Here is a 15983-nt window from a genome sequence, read left to right as displayed (position 1 = left end):
AAAGCCAAGGCTGAGAGGAGTTTTCAGGACATTTATAAGGAAATAGACTTACAGCTGTTTGTGGGATATTACGGATATCCCTTAATCAGAGACGGTGTGAGAATATTTGAGTTCGAATTATGGAAAATGAGGAGATAGAGAATATAGAGGGGAAATAAGGGAATGAAAGGAGAAATAAGATGTATAAAGATATTGTAGTTGCAGTTCCATTATTCGAGGAAATGGTGTATAGAAGTGGTAAAGAATTTCCTGTACATTGTATGTATGTTCTAATAGCAGTTCATGTTCAGTCATTTCAAAGTATGGAGCCATGAATTCAGTGTTGCTCGTTCGAAAGGGTTTTGTGGAGTGAATGAAAATTTGAGAATGTATCGGTAGTATTTGTGGATATATGGGGAAGGAGATATATATGATTAGAATGAGAAGATAGTTCAAAGTGAAAACAGGAAGAGAAAATGAGAGGAAGAAAGGGAGAAAAGAGAAAAAAAGAGGGTGAGAAAGAACAAAAAGTGAATAGAGTGAAAAAGTGAAGAAAGGGTGGAAGAAGTGAGAAAAGGAGTGTAAGTTGGTGGTTAAGATAAAGTGATAGGAGGATGAGAGAAGGATAGGAAAAGATGAGAAGGTAAGGAGTGCAAAAATGTGAGATATGTGAGTAGGGGTGTTTTAAGGGATAGGTATAGAAAATGTATGGGTGGGGTGATACAGAAGTGAGTAGTGGTTTTGGTAGTAAATTTTGAGTGGAGGGAAAAATACAAGGATTTCAAATTACTATAAAGTAGTAGAGATACCTGGTGTTTCTCGAAATTAAAATGGTATAGTTTTATATAATATATTACAGTTATGTTGAAACAGGTGATATGGGAAAGTGCAGCATTGACAACAAAACATTTGTGGAGTAAATGATGAGCTAATTCATCTAGGCAGCATGCTATGCGTCCATTTAGAGTATTTCAGGCCCCAACCTGTCACGGAAAATTGGGGGTGGGTGTTATGTGATTTTTTAACGCACCGAAAAGCTGTCAGTGAATATACTCTCTTTTGCAGCAGTTGGCGCTATATCTAACACGGCTCATCATCTGAAATTTCGACACCTCTTTCGGGTTTGTTGTCCTCCATCACTCATAAAGTAAATTTGGAGGAACTGTATTTGTCCATTTGTGAGTAACAGGAAACCAATGAGGTGATAGACTTGTCCTTGAACTTTGACGTCGGCGTAAATTCATGTTTAACTCTCTTCTAAGATGCAGCAATCAATGTTATTTGAAATGCAGAGTTATAGTGTCTGATATTGTTCAGAAAATCCTTTGAGTGGATGGAAGTGCCTTGTAGAGGATCCATAAAACGTTGAGAAGGAGCTGGTAGTGCTGGCAATGTTACCTGACCGCCTGAGCAGCACATACCATTTGTTTCATTTGGAAATTTTAAAGCTCTACAGAAACGACAATTTGTGTTTAGCACACCAATTTAGAGAGAGTTATCATTTTTATACGAATGGGATGGATCATATCTGAAAACAACTTTAGGAGTTGTGAAGAACGAATTTGTACGTAGTCTATTACTGAGAGCTATTCTATTGGAACTCTAATCGTTAAAACATTGATTTAATGATCCAGGATTAAGTGCTACAACATGCCTTTGTTGATCTTGAGAAAATCTCATCTTGCTTCTCTCTTCAGACTCTCGCGTTCGGTTTTCTCTTTCTCTCTCCGTATTCGCTGTCTCTCTGTCGCTCTTTCTCTCCCAGCCTCTCTCTCAGCCTCTCTCTCTCTCTCTCTCTCTCTCTCTCTGTACGTCTTTCTGTATCTATAGACAGAAAACGTTGACAGACGCAAGTGGGATTAATGGAGAGGAATAAAATAGTAAATAATTATATTGTGTCGGAATATATTTCACTCCCTTGAAGTTTAAATATTCCTGCTACAGGGCTTTTACAACGGTGAATTATTATCGCCCACCACCACCACCGCACAATAATAACAGATATTATTAATCAGATATTTACTATGTTAATTTATATATATATATGTGTGTGTGTGTGTATAAATATAAATATATATATATATAATTTATATATATATAAAGAGTATATATCGATATTTGAATATATATGTATGTGTATATATATATATGTGTATACATATGTATACATAATGCGTATATATATATATATGTGTGTGTGTGTGTGTGAGTGTATGTATGTATATAATGCGTATATATGTGCATATATATTTAATGCGTATGCATATATATAATGTGTGCATATGTGGTTGGATTGAGCTGAAAATTTGCACACCTATATTAAAAGTGCTGGTGAGTTTGCATAGCAATTTTGAGTTTGCTCATTTGAAACGCGTGGCCTCCAGAGCTACATTCGTCAACTCTTAAAATGTGGCCAGCGTCGACCCGAATGAAACCGGGTTATAATACCGAAACAAGTAAAACAATAATAAACTATTTTAATCCCGAGCAAGGCCGGGTTTGTCTTCTAGTTATATATAAGTTAGACGTATGTGATAGGTTAATGACAGGTAGGAATCAGAGAGGAGGAAAGCAGGTATAATGACATACGTACGCATGCACACAAATACATATACATGTGCAAATATGTATACAAACACACACACACGCACACATATGTATATATACAGACATATACATACGTTTTTACATACACATACATATATATACATGCATGCTCATGCGCATCGATATATTTATTCATGCATGCATATGCGTGCGCATACACGTACATACGTGCGTACGCGCAGGCGCACACATGTTTGCAGTCACACGCATGCGCGCAGGTATACATTTATGTAAGTTTGTCTTTGCGTCTGTGTTAGTCACGCTACTATCACTTGACAACTGATGTTGGTGTGTTTATGTTCCCGAAACTTACCAGTTCAGCAAAAGAGACTGATTGAATTAGTACTAGGCTTACAAAGTAGAAGTCCTGGAGTCAGTTTCTTCAGCTAAAGGCAGTACTCAGCATGACCAAAGTCAAATGACTGAAACATGTAAAAGAGTGTGTGTGTGTGTATGTGTGTGTGCATGTGTGTGTGTGTGTGTGTTTCCCTTGAGAAAGTGATCCCAAGCTGGTCACTGACAAAGTGACAAAGCTCTTTGAGTTTAAGAGAGCTCCAGTATTTATAAATATGTGGTTGAATCAGTGAGTTAATCAAACTGTCGATGCATACACCCAAGTGTGTGCATTTATTTACATAAGAATCGTAGATGGAGAATTTTGGGAGTGTCTTATAAATCTACTCTGTGCCTCTAATGGATTGGATTTGGAGAATTCACATCAGTTTTTTCTCTGAAACCAAGTGTTTCTATGTTTTTGTGCAAAATTGTTGGTACATAACTTCATGCACCTTTGATAACAGGTAAAAATGAGAATTTATAGTCAGTGTACAAGAGTTGTAAGTTCCGCATTAATTCGCCATTACTGTTCCCTCTTTCCTGGACATTTGATTGTATATTCACATCCACTGGGCAGCTGACATCTACAACAGTAAATGACTTTTGTTCCCTGTCCCATATAACAATATCAGGTCTGTTATGTTTGCACTGAAATTATGCTTTTATTGAAGTGTTCCACGAGTATTTCTTGCTCTTGAAGGTGTGAATACCTTCTGGTTCTAACATGCCTTTAATATATACATCAGAGCAGTCTTTCTTGCAGATAGCATTGTAAATAGCCTTTGTAACTATATCATGCCTCAGGGACAGGTAGTATCTCATAGACATTTTGGAGCAGCTGCTAATGATGTGGCTGATATCCTTCACACTGGTATAACAATACTACCCATTTTTTTAACACGTTATGGAGGTTTTGTAGTATCTTTGTCTCACTTGTTTAGCAGGTATTTAATAGCTATCTCATCTTTCTGAATAGCGAAGGTATATCCTTCTAGGTGGGATGTAATGTATCTATCGTGGGCCCAGGAGAGACTGCTCTTCCTGTCAATACTGTTGTTGCCCTCTAGCTTATGGGATATGTACCCCATGCATTGCTTTTTGCTGGTATTATGATGCCTGCTTCTCCTTTTCAAGCTTCTGCTTAAGATGGCCAGTCCAGTCTCCATTGGGTTGCATAAGATAGCTGTATACTCTGACGATGTTGTTGCTCTCCCTTTTGAGTATGCATAGAATGTACTCATCTCTTTCTTTACTGTTCAGCAGGTGTTGTCTGAGTGAAACAATGCAAATTCCAAAGGTTGTTTGGACTGACCCTATGCCTCTACCATCATCATTTCACCTCACATATATCCTATTGGTGTTGTTGTTAATGTGGAAGTTGCCAGTGGTGGTCAGTACCTTTCTGGTTTTGATGTCCAAACTGCATATCTCATCAAATGTCCAATCCAATATCCCAAATGTTGGTATTAGCAATGGTGCTGCAAAAGTATTGTGAGATACGGTCTTGTTAAATGCAGACAGCCCTGACTTCCATATTTTCCAGAGTCTACAGAAATACTCTGTTGTTTTTCTGGCTTTACTCACAATGTGTGGATGACATTAACTTTTTTCTTTCCTGCATATCCCAACATGTAGCCTTCGCATTCTGTGAACAGGGCCAACAAGGGATTCACTGCCAATACAAACAGTATTACAGATGAAAAAAAATATCACACTGGAATATGTCTGTTGATAGCTTAACTCTGTAACACCAGGGGTTGCTTTAGCGGTTGTTAGTGATAACTGTGTGGAGCATATTGTGGTCAGTCTTTCAGTGGCATTCACTGTAGCAGCTGGTACCATAGCAATGTGTAGTGATGTATGTATACATATGTATGTATGTATGTATGTATGTATGTATGTATGACTGTATGTCTGTATGTGTGTGTGTATGTATGTATGTGTGTATGTATGTATGAGTGTATGTATGTATATCTGTCTATCTATGTATGAGTGTGTGTGTGTGTGTATGCATGTGTTTGTATGTATATGTATGTGTATTAGTGTGTGTTTGAGAGAGAGAGAGAATGAGAGAAAAAGAAAGAGTGAATGGGAGGGAGAGAGAGATGACTGTGTTCCACATTAAAAGGAGATATCTTTATATCCTTATATTTATGTACCTGTTTCATTACCTGGATTGAAAGTAACGTAAGAAAGTAGTCAAAGATCTCGATACTAATATGTTATTACCTGAATTGAAAACGGGAACTTTTAAGTAACATGATAATGCAGCAAAATCACGCACATTCACACACACACACGCGCATTACGCACACACATGCACACACACAGCCACACTAATATGTACACACAAACACACAGATTAAAAATGAGAATTCTATCCAAATACTTACACTTTCCAATGTCCAAGCAGATACTATTTCCCTAAAGATATTTTTTACTGTTTCATTTAATTTTAATTCTTTTACTGGATCAATTTGTGGAGTGTGAAAATCAAAGCTTGGTCGAGATCCCATTCCACATTTATCTGCACAAGATAACGTATTTGAGAAAACATGTGTTTCATCATTGATTAATTGAACAGTGATATAATTTGAGGTTCCAGCCCCAAAACTGTTTGAAATATGAAATGTGATTCTCCAGCAGTAATCTGAAACGAAACACCATAAGATAATGTTTATTACATAGATTGACTGATTGTAATAATACTGTTTATATACATTTTATCTTTCACTTCTTTCAGTCATTGAACTACGGCCATGTTGGGGCACCACCTCGAAGGATTTTAGTTGAACGAATCGACTCCAGTACTTATTGTTTAAAACCTGGTACTTATTAAATCAATCTCTTTTGCCAAACTGCTACATTACAGGAATGTGAACAAACCAACACTGGTGGCCGAGTAGTGGTGGTAGAGCAAACACAAACGTAAAGACACACAAACACAAATGCAAAGACACACACACATACATATAGGATAAGCTTCTTTGAGATTTTGTCTGTTAAATCTACTCACAAAGCTTTGGTTGCTCTGGGGCTATAGCAAAAAGCACTTTCCTTAGGTATCAAGCTGTAGGATTGAACTAGGAGCCATGTGTGTGCCAGGGAAGTAAATTTCCTATTGCACAACCACGTTTGCATCCATATTTAAAACTACTCAATAATATTGTTGAGGCACTGGTGTGACTCCGTGGTTGTGAAGCTTACTTCCAAAACATGTGGGCTTATGTTCCATCCCACTGCACAGCAAATTGGACAAGTGTCTTCTGTTATAACCCCAAATTGACAAAAGCATTGTGTGTGGATTTGGTAGAGAGAACCTGAAAATAGCTCATCATATATTTGTACGAATCTCCATTGACAATCTATTGGTGTCAAATAAAGTGTTAAATACCTACAGCTTACAAATGAATAGCTCCAGTTCTCTGAAGCTACTAGATCTGTTGTGTATAAAAACAGATTGTCTATTCATTTCTCTGGGATTGGTCAAGTGATGTAGACACTTCTGATGAGAATCCAATAAGGTTCGAAAATGGATTAAAGCTGTTTGTCATTCTTTTTCAGTCTCCGAAATATGGATAAATTAACAGTGTTTATATGTATACTACTCCTTCACTGCATCCTTCAAAACTTCCATGCTTCCTGAGATTAGCCAACACCACACCTGATTTTCTCCACTCCATACACACGCAAGCATGTACCTAACTTCCCAGGCATTTGTACATTAAGGTACATGCTTTATACGCAGTTTTGACAAGTTGTGGTGCACCTGAGCACTGTATACAATAATTTCATTATTATTATTATTATTATTATTATTATTATTATTATTATTATTATTATTATTATTATTCAGTAGTTTTATTTTTGTAGCGTGCTTTCACTTCACTACCGAGCGCAGCTCTGTGTGCCTTGGGTATGTGCTGTGATTTGTTGTGATGCTCTGATGGTTATTGTATGGAAAGTGTTCTGCGTAGGATGTGCGCAGTGCCTAGTAGTGCAATTTTCTGTATGTTATATGTGTTTGTAAGTCCTGGTGTTTTTGTTATGTATTTGTCTGAATATTTTTTTATCATGCCTAATGCACCTACTATGATAGGAATTGTTTCTGTTTTCAGGTTCCACATTCTAGTTACCTCTATTTCCAGGTCTTTGTATTTTGAGAGTTTCTCCATTTCTTTTAGAGACACGTTGTCATCTGCCGGTATTGATACATCAATTAGAAAGCATTTTTTTTCTTCATGATCTCTGACAACTATATCTGGTCTGTTGGCCTTAATTTCTCTATCTGTGTGTATCGGCATATCCCAGAGTATGGTTGCTTTCTCGTTTTCTGTGACCTTTTCTGGTGTGTGACTATACCATCTTTTTTCTGTTGTTATTCCATAATGTTGGCATAGCTTCCAATGTATGTAGGTTCCAACTCTGTCATGTCTGTGAATATATTCCTTCTTAGCCAGGACTGGGCAGCTAGAGATAATATGATTTATTGTTTCTTGTCCATCTCCACATATTCTGCAGTTACTTGTAATATTTCTTTTCATTACATGTTTTTGGTAATTTCTGGTGGGGAGGCTTTGGTCATTATTATTATTATTATTATTATTATCATTATTATCATTATTATTATTATTAATAATATTATTATTAAATCACACTCCTATCACATTCATATTTATACGACTGAATGGACAAAAGTAAGAAAGAGTTACTCAACACGTTTCCTAGGAGTACATATATTGGTATTTAATAACTCTCTGATTCAGCTCAACACAACTTAAAGTTTCGTAGTCGCTTCACACGAACCTAGCTCTTCAGGTTTAGGCGACCGAATGGAGAGATGGAAGAAATGCAACATGACTACTGAAGATCGGGCTCTTATTGGTCAAGGTGGGTCACATGGTGTTCTCGCCATAAGTACCGAACAATTAGTGACATCACATACATCAACTAGAAGCCTCAATTCCGTATTTCTTGGACCACATAGTTGGATAGAATGTTTGTGGCACATCGATGGGTGATGTGGGTGAGAATCTTAAGAGAAACGAAGTGGTGGTACACATACACGCGCGCATGTGTGTTGGAGTATACCTGCTTTATGAGTGCGTGAGTTTATGCATTTGGAGCATATTAACTTCAGAATCACTGGTAAAGCCTTTGATGTAATAGCCTTCAGTGCAACATTGAAGACTTTCCAGCACTTTGTATGTACATACATGCATGCATCCATCCATCCTTACAAGCATACATACATACATACATACATACATACATACATACATACATACATACATACATATGCTTATTTATTGTTTTCTAAGCCTCAAGCAAATGATAGTATTATTCTGCTGGATTAGATATTCAAATAGAGTTATGACTGGAAATAAAATTCATATTTCAATCTTAGATAAATAAGAAGGTGGCGAGCTGGCAGAAACGTTAGCACACCAGGCAAAATGCTTAGCAGTATTTCGTCTTTCTTTACATTCTGAGTTCAAATTCCACCAAGGTCGATTTTGCTTTTATCCTTTCGGGCTCAATAAATTAAGTACCAATTATGTACTGGGGTCGATCTAATCGACCGGCCCCCTCCCCAAAACTTCAGGCCATGTGCCTAGATTATAAAAGAATCTAAGATAAATAAGGTATTAAAAATTGATTAATTAATATTCTTTGGAGTTCTACTCTCGTAAAATCTTGACAAATCTAGTATTTTTCTTCAAAGTTGCCATTGGCACGATAAGATTTAAAGCCATGACGTTAGTTTATTTATATATTATTCCTACTGGTTGCTAAGTGAGGTGAACCATCTGTAGTACCCCAGTTGTACAATATTATCTAATTGATATTAAAAGGATTTAATAAGCTAGTAGAAAATATGCACACATGCACGTGAACACATAAACACATGCATACATGCACATGCACATACATGCATACACACACACGCTGCACGCTACACACTGCACGTGCACGCACACACACAGAGATTTCATCATTATCATCATCATCATCTTTTAACATCAATCTTCCATGCTGGCAAGGGTTGGATAGTTTGAGAGAATCTGATGTATCAGAGGACCACTTTCTGCTTCAGTGTCAGCTTTTGCATGGTTTCTGTGTCTGGATGTCCTTGTTAGTGTCAACCACTTTCCAAAGTGCACTGGATGCTTTTTCATTGCACCAGAGTCCTTGCATTTGCCATGTGGACTACAAGACTATGATCTTCATAGGCTGAATGGAACTACAGTAGAAAATGAGGCAGTTCTATACTAAGTAAGGAAACATTTGAGTACAACAGAGGGAATTGGAACAGGTCTCTTGTTGTTAAGGAGATACAAATCTGTTCACATTATACAAGAGTTAGAAGGTGGTAAGCAAAACATAATTGCTTAGTGGTATTTTGGTTGTTTTTATGATCTGAGTTCAAATTTAGCAGAAGCAGACTTACTTTTCAAGGGTCAATGAAATAAGTACTAGTTAAGCATTGAGGGCTGATGTAATAGATTTGTTCCAACCCCTAAAATTTCAGGCTCTGTGACTTTGGTAGAAAGGATCGTAGAAGAGTGGGTGAAAGTAATTAAGGTGGATCTAGAAAAAGAGATAAAAACAGTGGTAACAAGGTGTCAGGTTGGGCTCTGGAGTGAGAAGATCAAGAAGAGTGGGCAGATAGCAATTGTGAGAGGGAGGTGGGGGGAGAAACAGACAGAGAGAGTTGGGATGCCTTTAATTCTTTTCTAAGACTGAATTAGATAGCAGAAACGTTTCTAGAATACATGTGATATTGCTACATAACATTTGCTTTTTTTGATGTTTTATTCATTGAGATTAACCTTACTTTTCATTTGTTTGGGGCTGATAAGAGAAAATTACTAGTCTAGATTAGGAGATGGCATAATTTTTTCAGAATTGGATGTTCTGTCTTGATGTATCTGTTGCAGCACTGTGCATTCTACACTCAATTTGTACCTCATCACAGAAAAATGGTGATACTTTGGTCAGGATCTGTGACCAATAGATAGTAACTGCAATTTTGGGAAAAACAACGGAAATGCAATTTCCTGAATTTGTTGTTACCATTTGTTTATTAATATTTTGCTAAGACTGAAGTAGATGGTGATACGAGATTACAGAAATGAATAACATTTGATTCAGTAGCACACTACAAATATGTTTAAAGCATATATTATTCTGATACGTACTCATTGGCTGTGAAAACTTTGAGTTGGTCTTATTCTGATAATTCTGACCCACAGAACCTAAAAGATAATAAGTGTCAGAAATTAGAGAAAAAACTTCAATTCATTTGATGAAAAATTAATATTAGTCCAAAGATTTTCTGAATATTAATCTTACCTTTCAAATCAATGGCTGTTATTAACTGTAGTATTATACCCCTAATGTAGATATTAAAACAGAGTTATTCCTGGGAATAAAATTTGTATTCCAGTCTAAGATCAATATCATCTTAATGAAATGATTGATATTATTTAGAGTATGTGAGCTGGCAGAATCGTTAGCATGCCAGGTGAAATGCTTAGCGGTATTTTGTCTGCCGCTATGTTCTGATTCAAATTCCGCTGAGGTTGACTTTGCCTTTCATCCTTTTGGGGTTGATTAAAGAAGTACCAGTTATGCACTGAGGTCGATATAATCGACTTAAATCCTTTGTCTGTCCTTGTTTGTCCCCTCTGTGTGTAGCCCCTTGTGGACAGTAAAGAAAAGAGCATCATTCTCCTAGATTACAGAAAAATTTTGTACATTTCTTCACAAATCTCAACAAACTGAATAAAATTTAAGGTCATAATGCAAGTTGTCAAGTGATATGAACTTTTATTCTTCTCAATCTCACAAGCCCATTAGGCCTAAATTGATCCTTATTTCCATAAAGTTCATGTGAGTGAAAGTAGAAAACTCTTCCTTTAATATGTTGCCAGTCCATTGCAAGGTTAACTGATCCCACTTGCTACTGGCACTTCTTTACGGCTGAATGGACTGAAGCAGACTTAATGTAGCACTTCCCAAAACTTCCTACATGTAGCACACTTAACAACATTTAAATATAAACTGTGCTACATGTTGTGCATAAATAAAGTAATTATATCCAAAAGAAGCATTTATGATTAACAGCAAGGTATAAAGGCTCTGATGTATATTTGCATGTACTTACCTTTCTTTATTCAACAACTGAAGCAATCTGTCAGAGGCAGAACACATATTAGGTAACTTTTTGCTGTTTTCAATGTTTTTGTTTGGATTTATTTGTTATAATGAGATATTCATTCAATCTTCAATGCAACTAATTCTCTTTGATCTCAGATTTTTAGTGTTATTGAAAGTTGAAAATCACAATTCACTTAATTATGAAATAAAAACTTGCAACAAATCTGAACAGCAATCCCAAATGATTCCAAATGTACTTTATTTTAATTTTCACCTAATTTCAAACCAGTATCAGATGGAATATGTATGAAAGAAGGTCTAACCATATCATACCATTATCCAATCAGGTATGGAAAATAGAAATCAATTTTTACTTACAGCTTACCAAAATAATCAACTGCAATTAAAATTATTGAAAATATTTTCATTTCTACCTTGAATGATTGTGTTTCCAATATTTAGTTGAGCTTATATTTTTGTCTAACTTACTAATGCATTCTCATCAAAGATATTCACTAAATCTTTCATACATTTTTCTTTAAAAACGCAAGTAATTTTTTCTGCATTTTAATTCTGTGGATTAGCACCTTACCTTTTAAAAGCAATCTGACTTCTGTCTGTAAAAGTAACCTCCCTTAACATGAATTTTAAGGGAGATTTGCTTAAACATTTGTGACTTTAATGCTGTACTTTTAATAAAGTGTGGTGAACCAGTATAATCATTATGACCCTGGACAAAGTGCTTTGAAGTATTTCACTCATATTCACATTTGAGTTCAAATGGTGGCAAGGTTAACTTTGACTTTCATTGTTTTAGGATTAATAAAATAAGTACCAGTTGAGCCCTTAGGTTGTTCAAATCAATTTAGTCCTTCCCTTGAAATTGCTGGATTGTGCCAAAATTGGACACCAATTATAACTGATAATTTTCACTGTTTGGTTTAATACTTATATTAACTCAATTTGTAATGCTTCTAAAGCTAGTACCTCTCTATGTAAAAAGCAATGGATGTACACAAAATTTGGATTTTGCTTTTATGCAAGTGGTATGAAATGTTTAATGGATCCTACTGTAGAGATACCCCTTGTGTAGATATTCCAACACATGATTACCAATACAAATTCCATGTTTTACCAATACAAATACCATGATTACCAATACTATTCCATTTTAAAATGTTAAAAACACCTTCATCAGCTTACATGGAATGGAAACTTATTAAGCAGCTCAGTGTACGTATTACACACTGAAGTGTCAGATTTAATAGGGTACCAGACTGAAAGCTTGGCAGTATTTGTTCTAATTCTCTGCTCTTTGAATTTAAATCCTATTGAGATCAAACTTGACCTTAATTTTTATCTGTTTGGGGTGAATATAAGAAAGTTACTAATCTGGAGTAGTTGATTGGGAGAATTGTTAGAGAATAGAATGGGATGTCCCATGCACTCAATTTCTGCCTCATCACAGAAAAATGGTGACACTTTTGTCAGGATTTGTTGCCAATAGATAGTAACTGCAATTTTGGGAAAACAATAGAAATGTAATTTCCTGAATTTGATGTTGCCATATGTTTATCAATATGTTGCTAAAATTGAAGTAGATGATGGCACAAGATTTTAAAAAAATAAACAACATTCAATTCAGAAGCATACTGCAAATATGCCTAAAACATATATTATTTTAATACATACTATTTGGCTTTAGTTCATTCTGTATTTGTGAATCCATTGTGCTGGTGGCACTTGGATAATTCCTATCCATAGAGCCTAAAAGATTGTAGATAATTACTTTCAGAAACTGGAGAAAAACTTAAATTCATTACAGGAAAAATTAATATATGTCCAAAGATTTTCAGAATATTAAATCTTGTCTTTCATATCAATGGCTGTAATTAAGTGTAGTATAAATTTAACTGTTTGGTTTAATTTCGTTTTTGGATTTTGTTTAAAACTTGCTTTAACTCGTAATGTTTTTAAAACTAGTCCCTCTCTATGTAAAAAGCAATAGATTGTCATTGTCGTTTAACGTCCGCTTTCCATGCTGGCATGGGTTGGATGGTTTGACTAAGGACTGGTGAGCCAGAAGGCTGCTCCAGGCTCAATCTGATCTGGCAAAGTTTCTACAGCTGGATGCCCTTCCTAATGCCAACCACTCCAAGAGTGTAGTAAGTGCTTTTACGTGCCACTGACACAGGGGCAATGACAACACTCAGTTCTGGCAATGACCACACTCAATAGGTGTTTTTTATGTGTTACCTGCATGGGAGCCAGTCTGGCGGCACTGGCAACGACAACACTTGAATGATATACAAAATTTGGATTTTGCTTTTATGCGATATGAAACATTTAATAGGGCCTACTGTAGAGGTACCCCATCTGTAGATATTCCAACACATGATTCCCAATACAAATACCGTGTTTTGAGGTTGGCAGGTCACATTATCTTGATCACTTGCAATGATGGACATGTCTCTGATATATAAAACATGATTGATAATTGCATAAAATGAATTTGATACAAATTGATTATTTTATTACTGCTACCAGTAGATTAATCGACCTGCATGGAAAGGAAATTTCTTAATTGCCTCAACCAGATAGAGACAAATGGAGTGCTTATTACATACTGAACTGTCAGATTCAACAGGGTACTAGTCTGAAGCTTTCTAGTATTTGTTGCAAATCTTTGCTCTTTGAATTCAAATCCCATTGGAATCAGTCTTGACTCTCATTTGTTTGGGGTTCATAAAAGAATGTTACAAGTCTCAATTAGGAGTTTGGCAGAATTATTCGAGAATAGGATAGGCTGCCTTGATGTAGCTGTTCCAGCATTGTACATTTTGAGCCCAAATTCTAACTCATGAGAAAAAAATGATGACACATCGGTCAGGAGTTGTAACCAATTGATAGTAACTGCAATTTTCGAAAAACAATGGAAGTGTAATTTCCTGAATTTGCTGTCTCCATATGTTTATTAATATTTTACTAAGATTGAAATAGATAATGGCACAAATTTAAACAAATAAATATCTGATTTGGTAGCACACTACAAATATGCTTAATATATATATTATTTTGAAACATACCTTTTGACGTTGTATTGTTCTGTATTTGTAGATCTTTTGCGCTTTTGTAACTTTTATTCCAATCCACAGAGCCTGAAGAATTATTATAATTAGTGTCAGAAATTGGAAAAAAAACTTAAATTAATTTGATGAAAAATTGATACTATTCAAATGACTGCCAAGGTCAACTTTGCCATTCATTCTTTCAGGGTCAACAAAATAAGCACTAGTTGAATATTGGGTTGAATGAAATGGACATATACTCTCCACCAAAATTGCTGGCCTTGTGCCAATATTAGAAATCAAAATTAAAAATCAATATTATTTCAAAGATTTTCTGAATATTAGTTGTATCTTTCATGTCAATGGTTGTTTTTACCTGTAGTATTATGCTAATGATCTAGATCATAGGTTCTCAAAGTGGGTGCTACCACCCAACAGGTTGGCATTGAGAGGGTCCAGGTAGGCGCTGGTATCTGAGGGTGTGGTAGAGGAAAAGGAGGCATTGGGAGAAAGGCAGTGGATTGGGGGACTCTTATAATAATATTAAATATCAAATGATTCTTAATATATAAAGTTTTTATTTTTACGTAAAAATAGGGGTGGGGATGCTGAGGGTATTATGTGGCCATGAGGTGGGGCAGTGGCCCACAAAGTTTGAGAACTTCTGATCTAGATATTTAAACAGAATTTTTATCTTTCATATGTTACTTGTTTCAGTCTTTAAACTGCAGCCATACTGGGGCACTTCTTTGGAGAATTTTGGTCAAAGGAATGAACTCCAGTATTTTTTTGCTTTTTAAGCCTATTACTTACTTTATAAGTTTCTTCTGCTGAATTGGTAAGGTATGGGGACATAAACACACCAACATGTGTTATCAAGTGGTGATGGGGACAAATACAGACACACACACACGTTGTTATACACAGCCTCTCACACTCACACACATATACACACATCCACACACACACATCTCATCTCATCTCATGGCTTGGCTTTGCGAACGAAGATCAGAAAGGCTGTCCATGTCGCATGCATGCATGCTCATGACTGACAAGTCTGATATGGGAAAGGCAGGTCCTTGAACAGTGTCCACAGATGAAGGTAATATCCAGTGTGGTGTCAGATGCAGCTCACGCCTTCCTCCTGCGTCTCTTGTCTTTAAGTGCATCTCTTCTTTGTTCCTCAAACTTGCTGACTGCGTTGAAGATCATGTGGCGCCAGACATCATGGTCCGCAGCCAGGTCTGACCAGCATTGGGGGTTAATTTGACATGCTGTTAGAGACTTCTTGAGGCAGTCTTTGTAGTGCTTCCTCGGAGCTCCTCTCGGTTGGTGGCCGGTGGAGAGTTCACCAAACAGGGCAATCTTTGGAAGGTGATGGTCCTCCATTCTGGAGACATGCCCTGCCCATCGGAGGTGGTACATTAGTAGCATGGCTTCAGTGCTGGGTATCTCGGACCACTCCAAGACTTCAATGTTTGTGACGAAGTCACTCCAGTGAATGTTGAGGATGGTGCGGAGACATCGCTGGTGGAAGCACTCAAGGAGACAGATGTGACTGCGGTAAGTGATCCAGGTCTCTGAGCCGTAGAGAAGAGTGGTGAGAACCACGGCCCTGTAGACACTGATCTTTGTTTTGTTCTTCAGGCCACCATTGTGCCAAACACGATTGTAGAATCTGCCAAAGGAGCTATTTGCCTTAGAAAGTCTATTGTCAATTTCCCTGTCAATCCTTGCATCGGATGAGATGATGCAGCCCAGGTATGTAAACTGCTCTATTGATTTCAGTTCAGTACTGCAGATAGTGACGTGGGGTGGGCGGTATTCCTC

The 15983-nt window shown here is 36.6% G+C and overlaps 1 protein-coding gene across 1 annotated transcript in view; it reads right to left on the bottom strand.

The window, feature by feature from the left end:
* LOC115218130 overlaps window positions 1-15983 on the bottom strand; it is a 413677-nt gene that overhangs the window by 11205 nt on the left and 386489 nt on the right. Inside the window, exon 12 of the mRNA XM_036507768.1 lies at window positions 5316-5572. Coding sequence (XP_036363661.1) covers window positions 5316-5572 — 257 coding nt within the window. The remainder of the gene's footprint in view (window positions 1-5315; window positions 5573-15983) is intronic.

The sequence above is a fragment of the Octopus sinensis genome, linkage group LG12, assembly GCF_006345805.1.
Source record: "Octopus sinensis linkage group LG12, ASM634580v1, whole genome shotgun sequence".
NCBI lineage: Eukaryota > Metazoa > Mollusca > Cephalopoda > Octopoda > Octopodidae > Octopus > Octopus sinensis.
The sequence above is the reverse complement of the archived record's forward strand: the minus strand, read 5'-3'. Positions and strand labels throughout refer to the sequence as shown.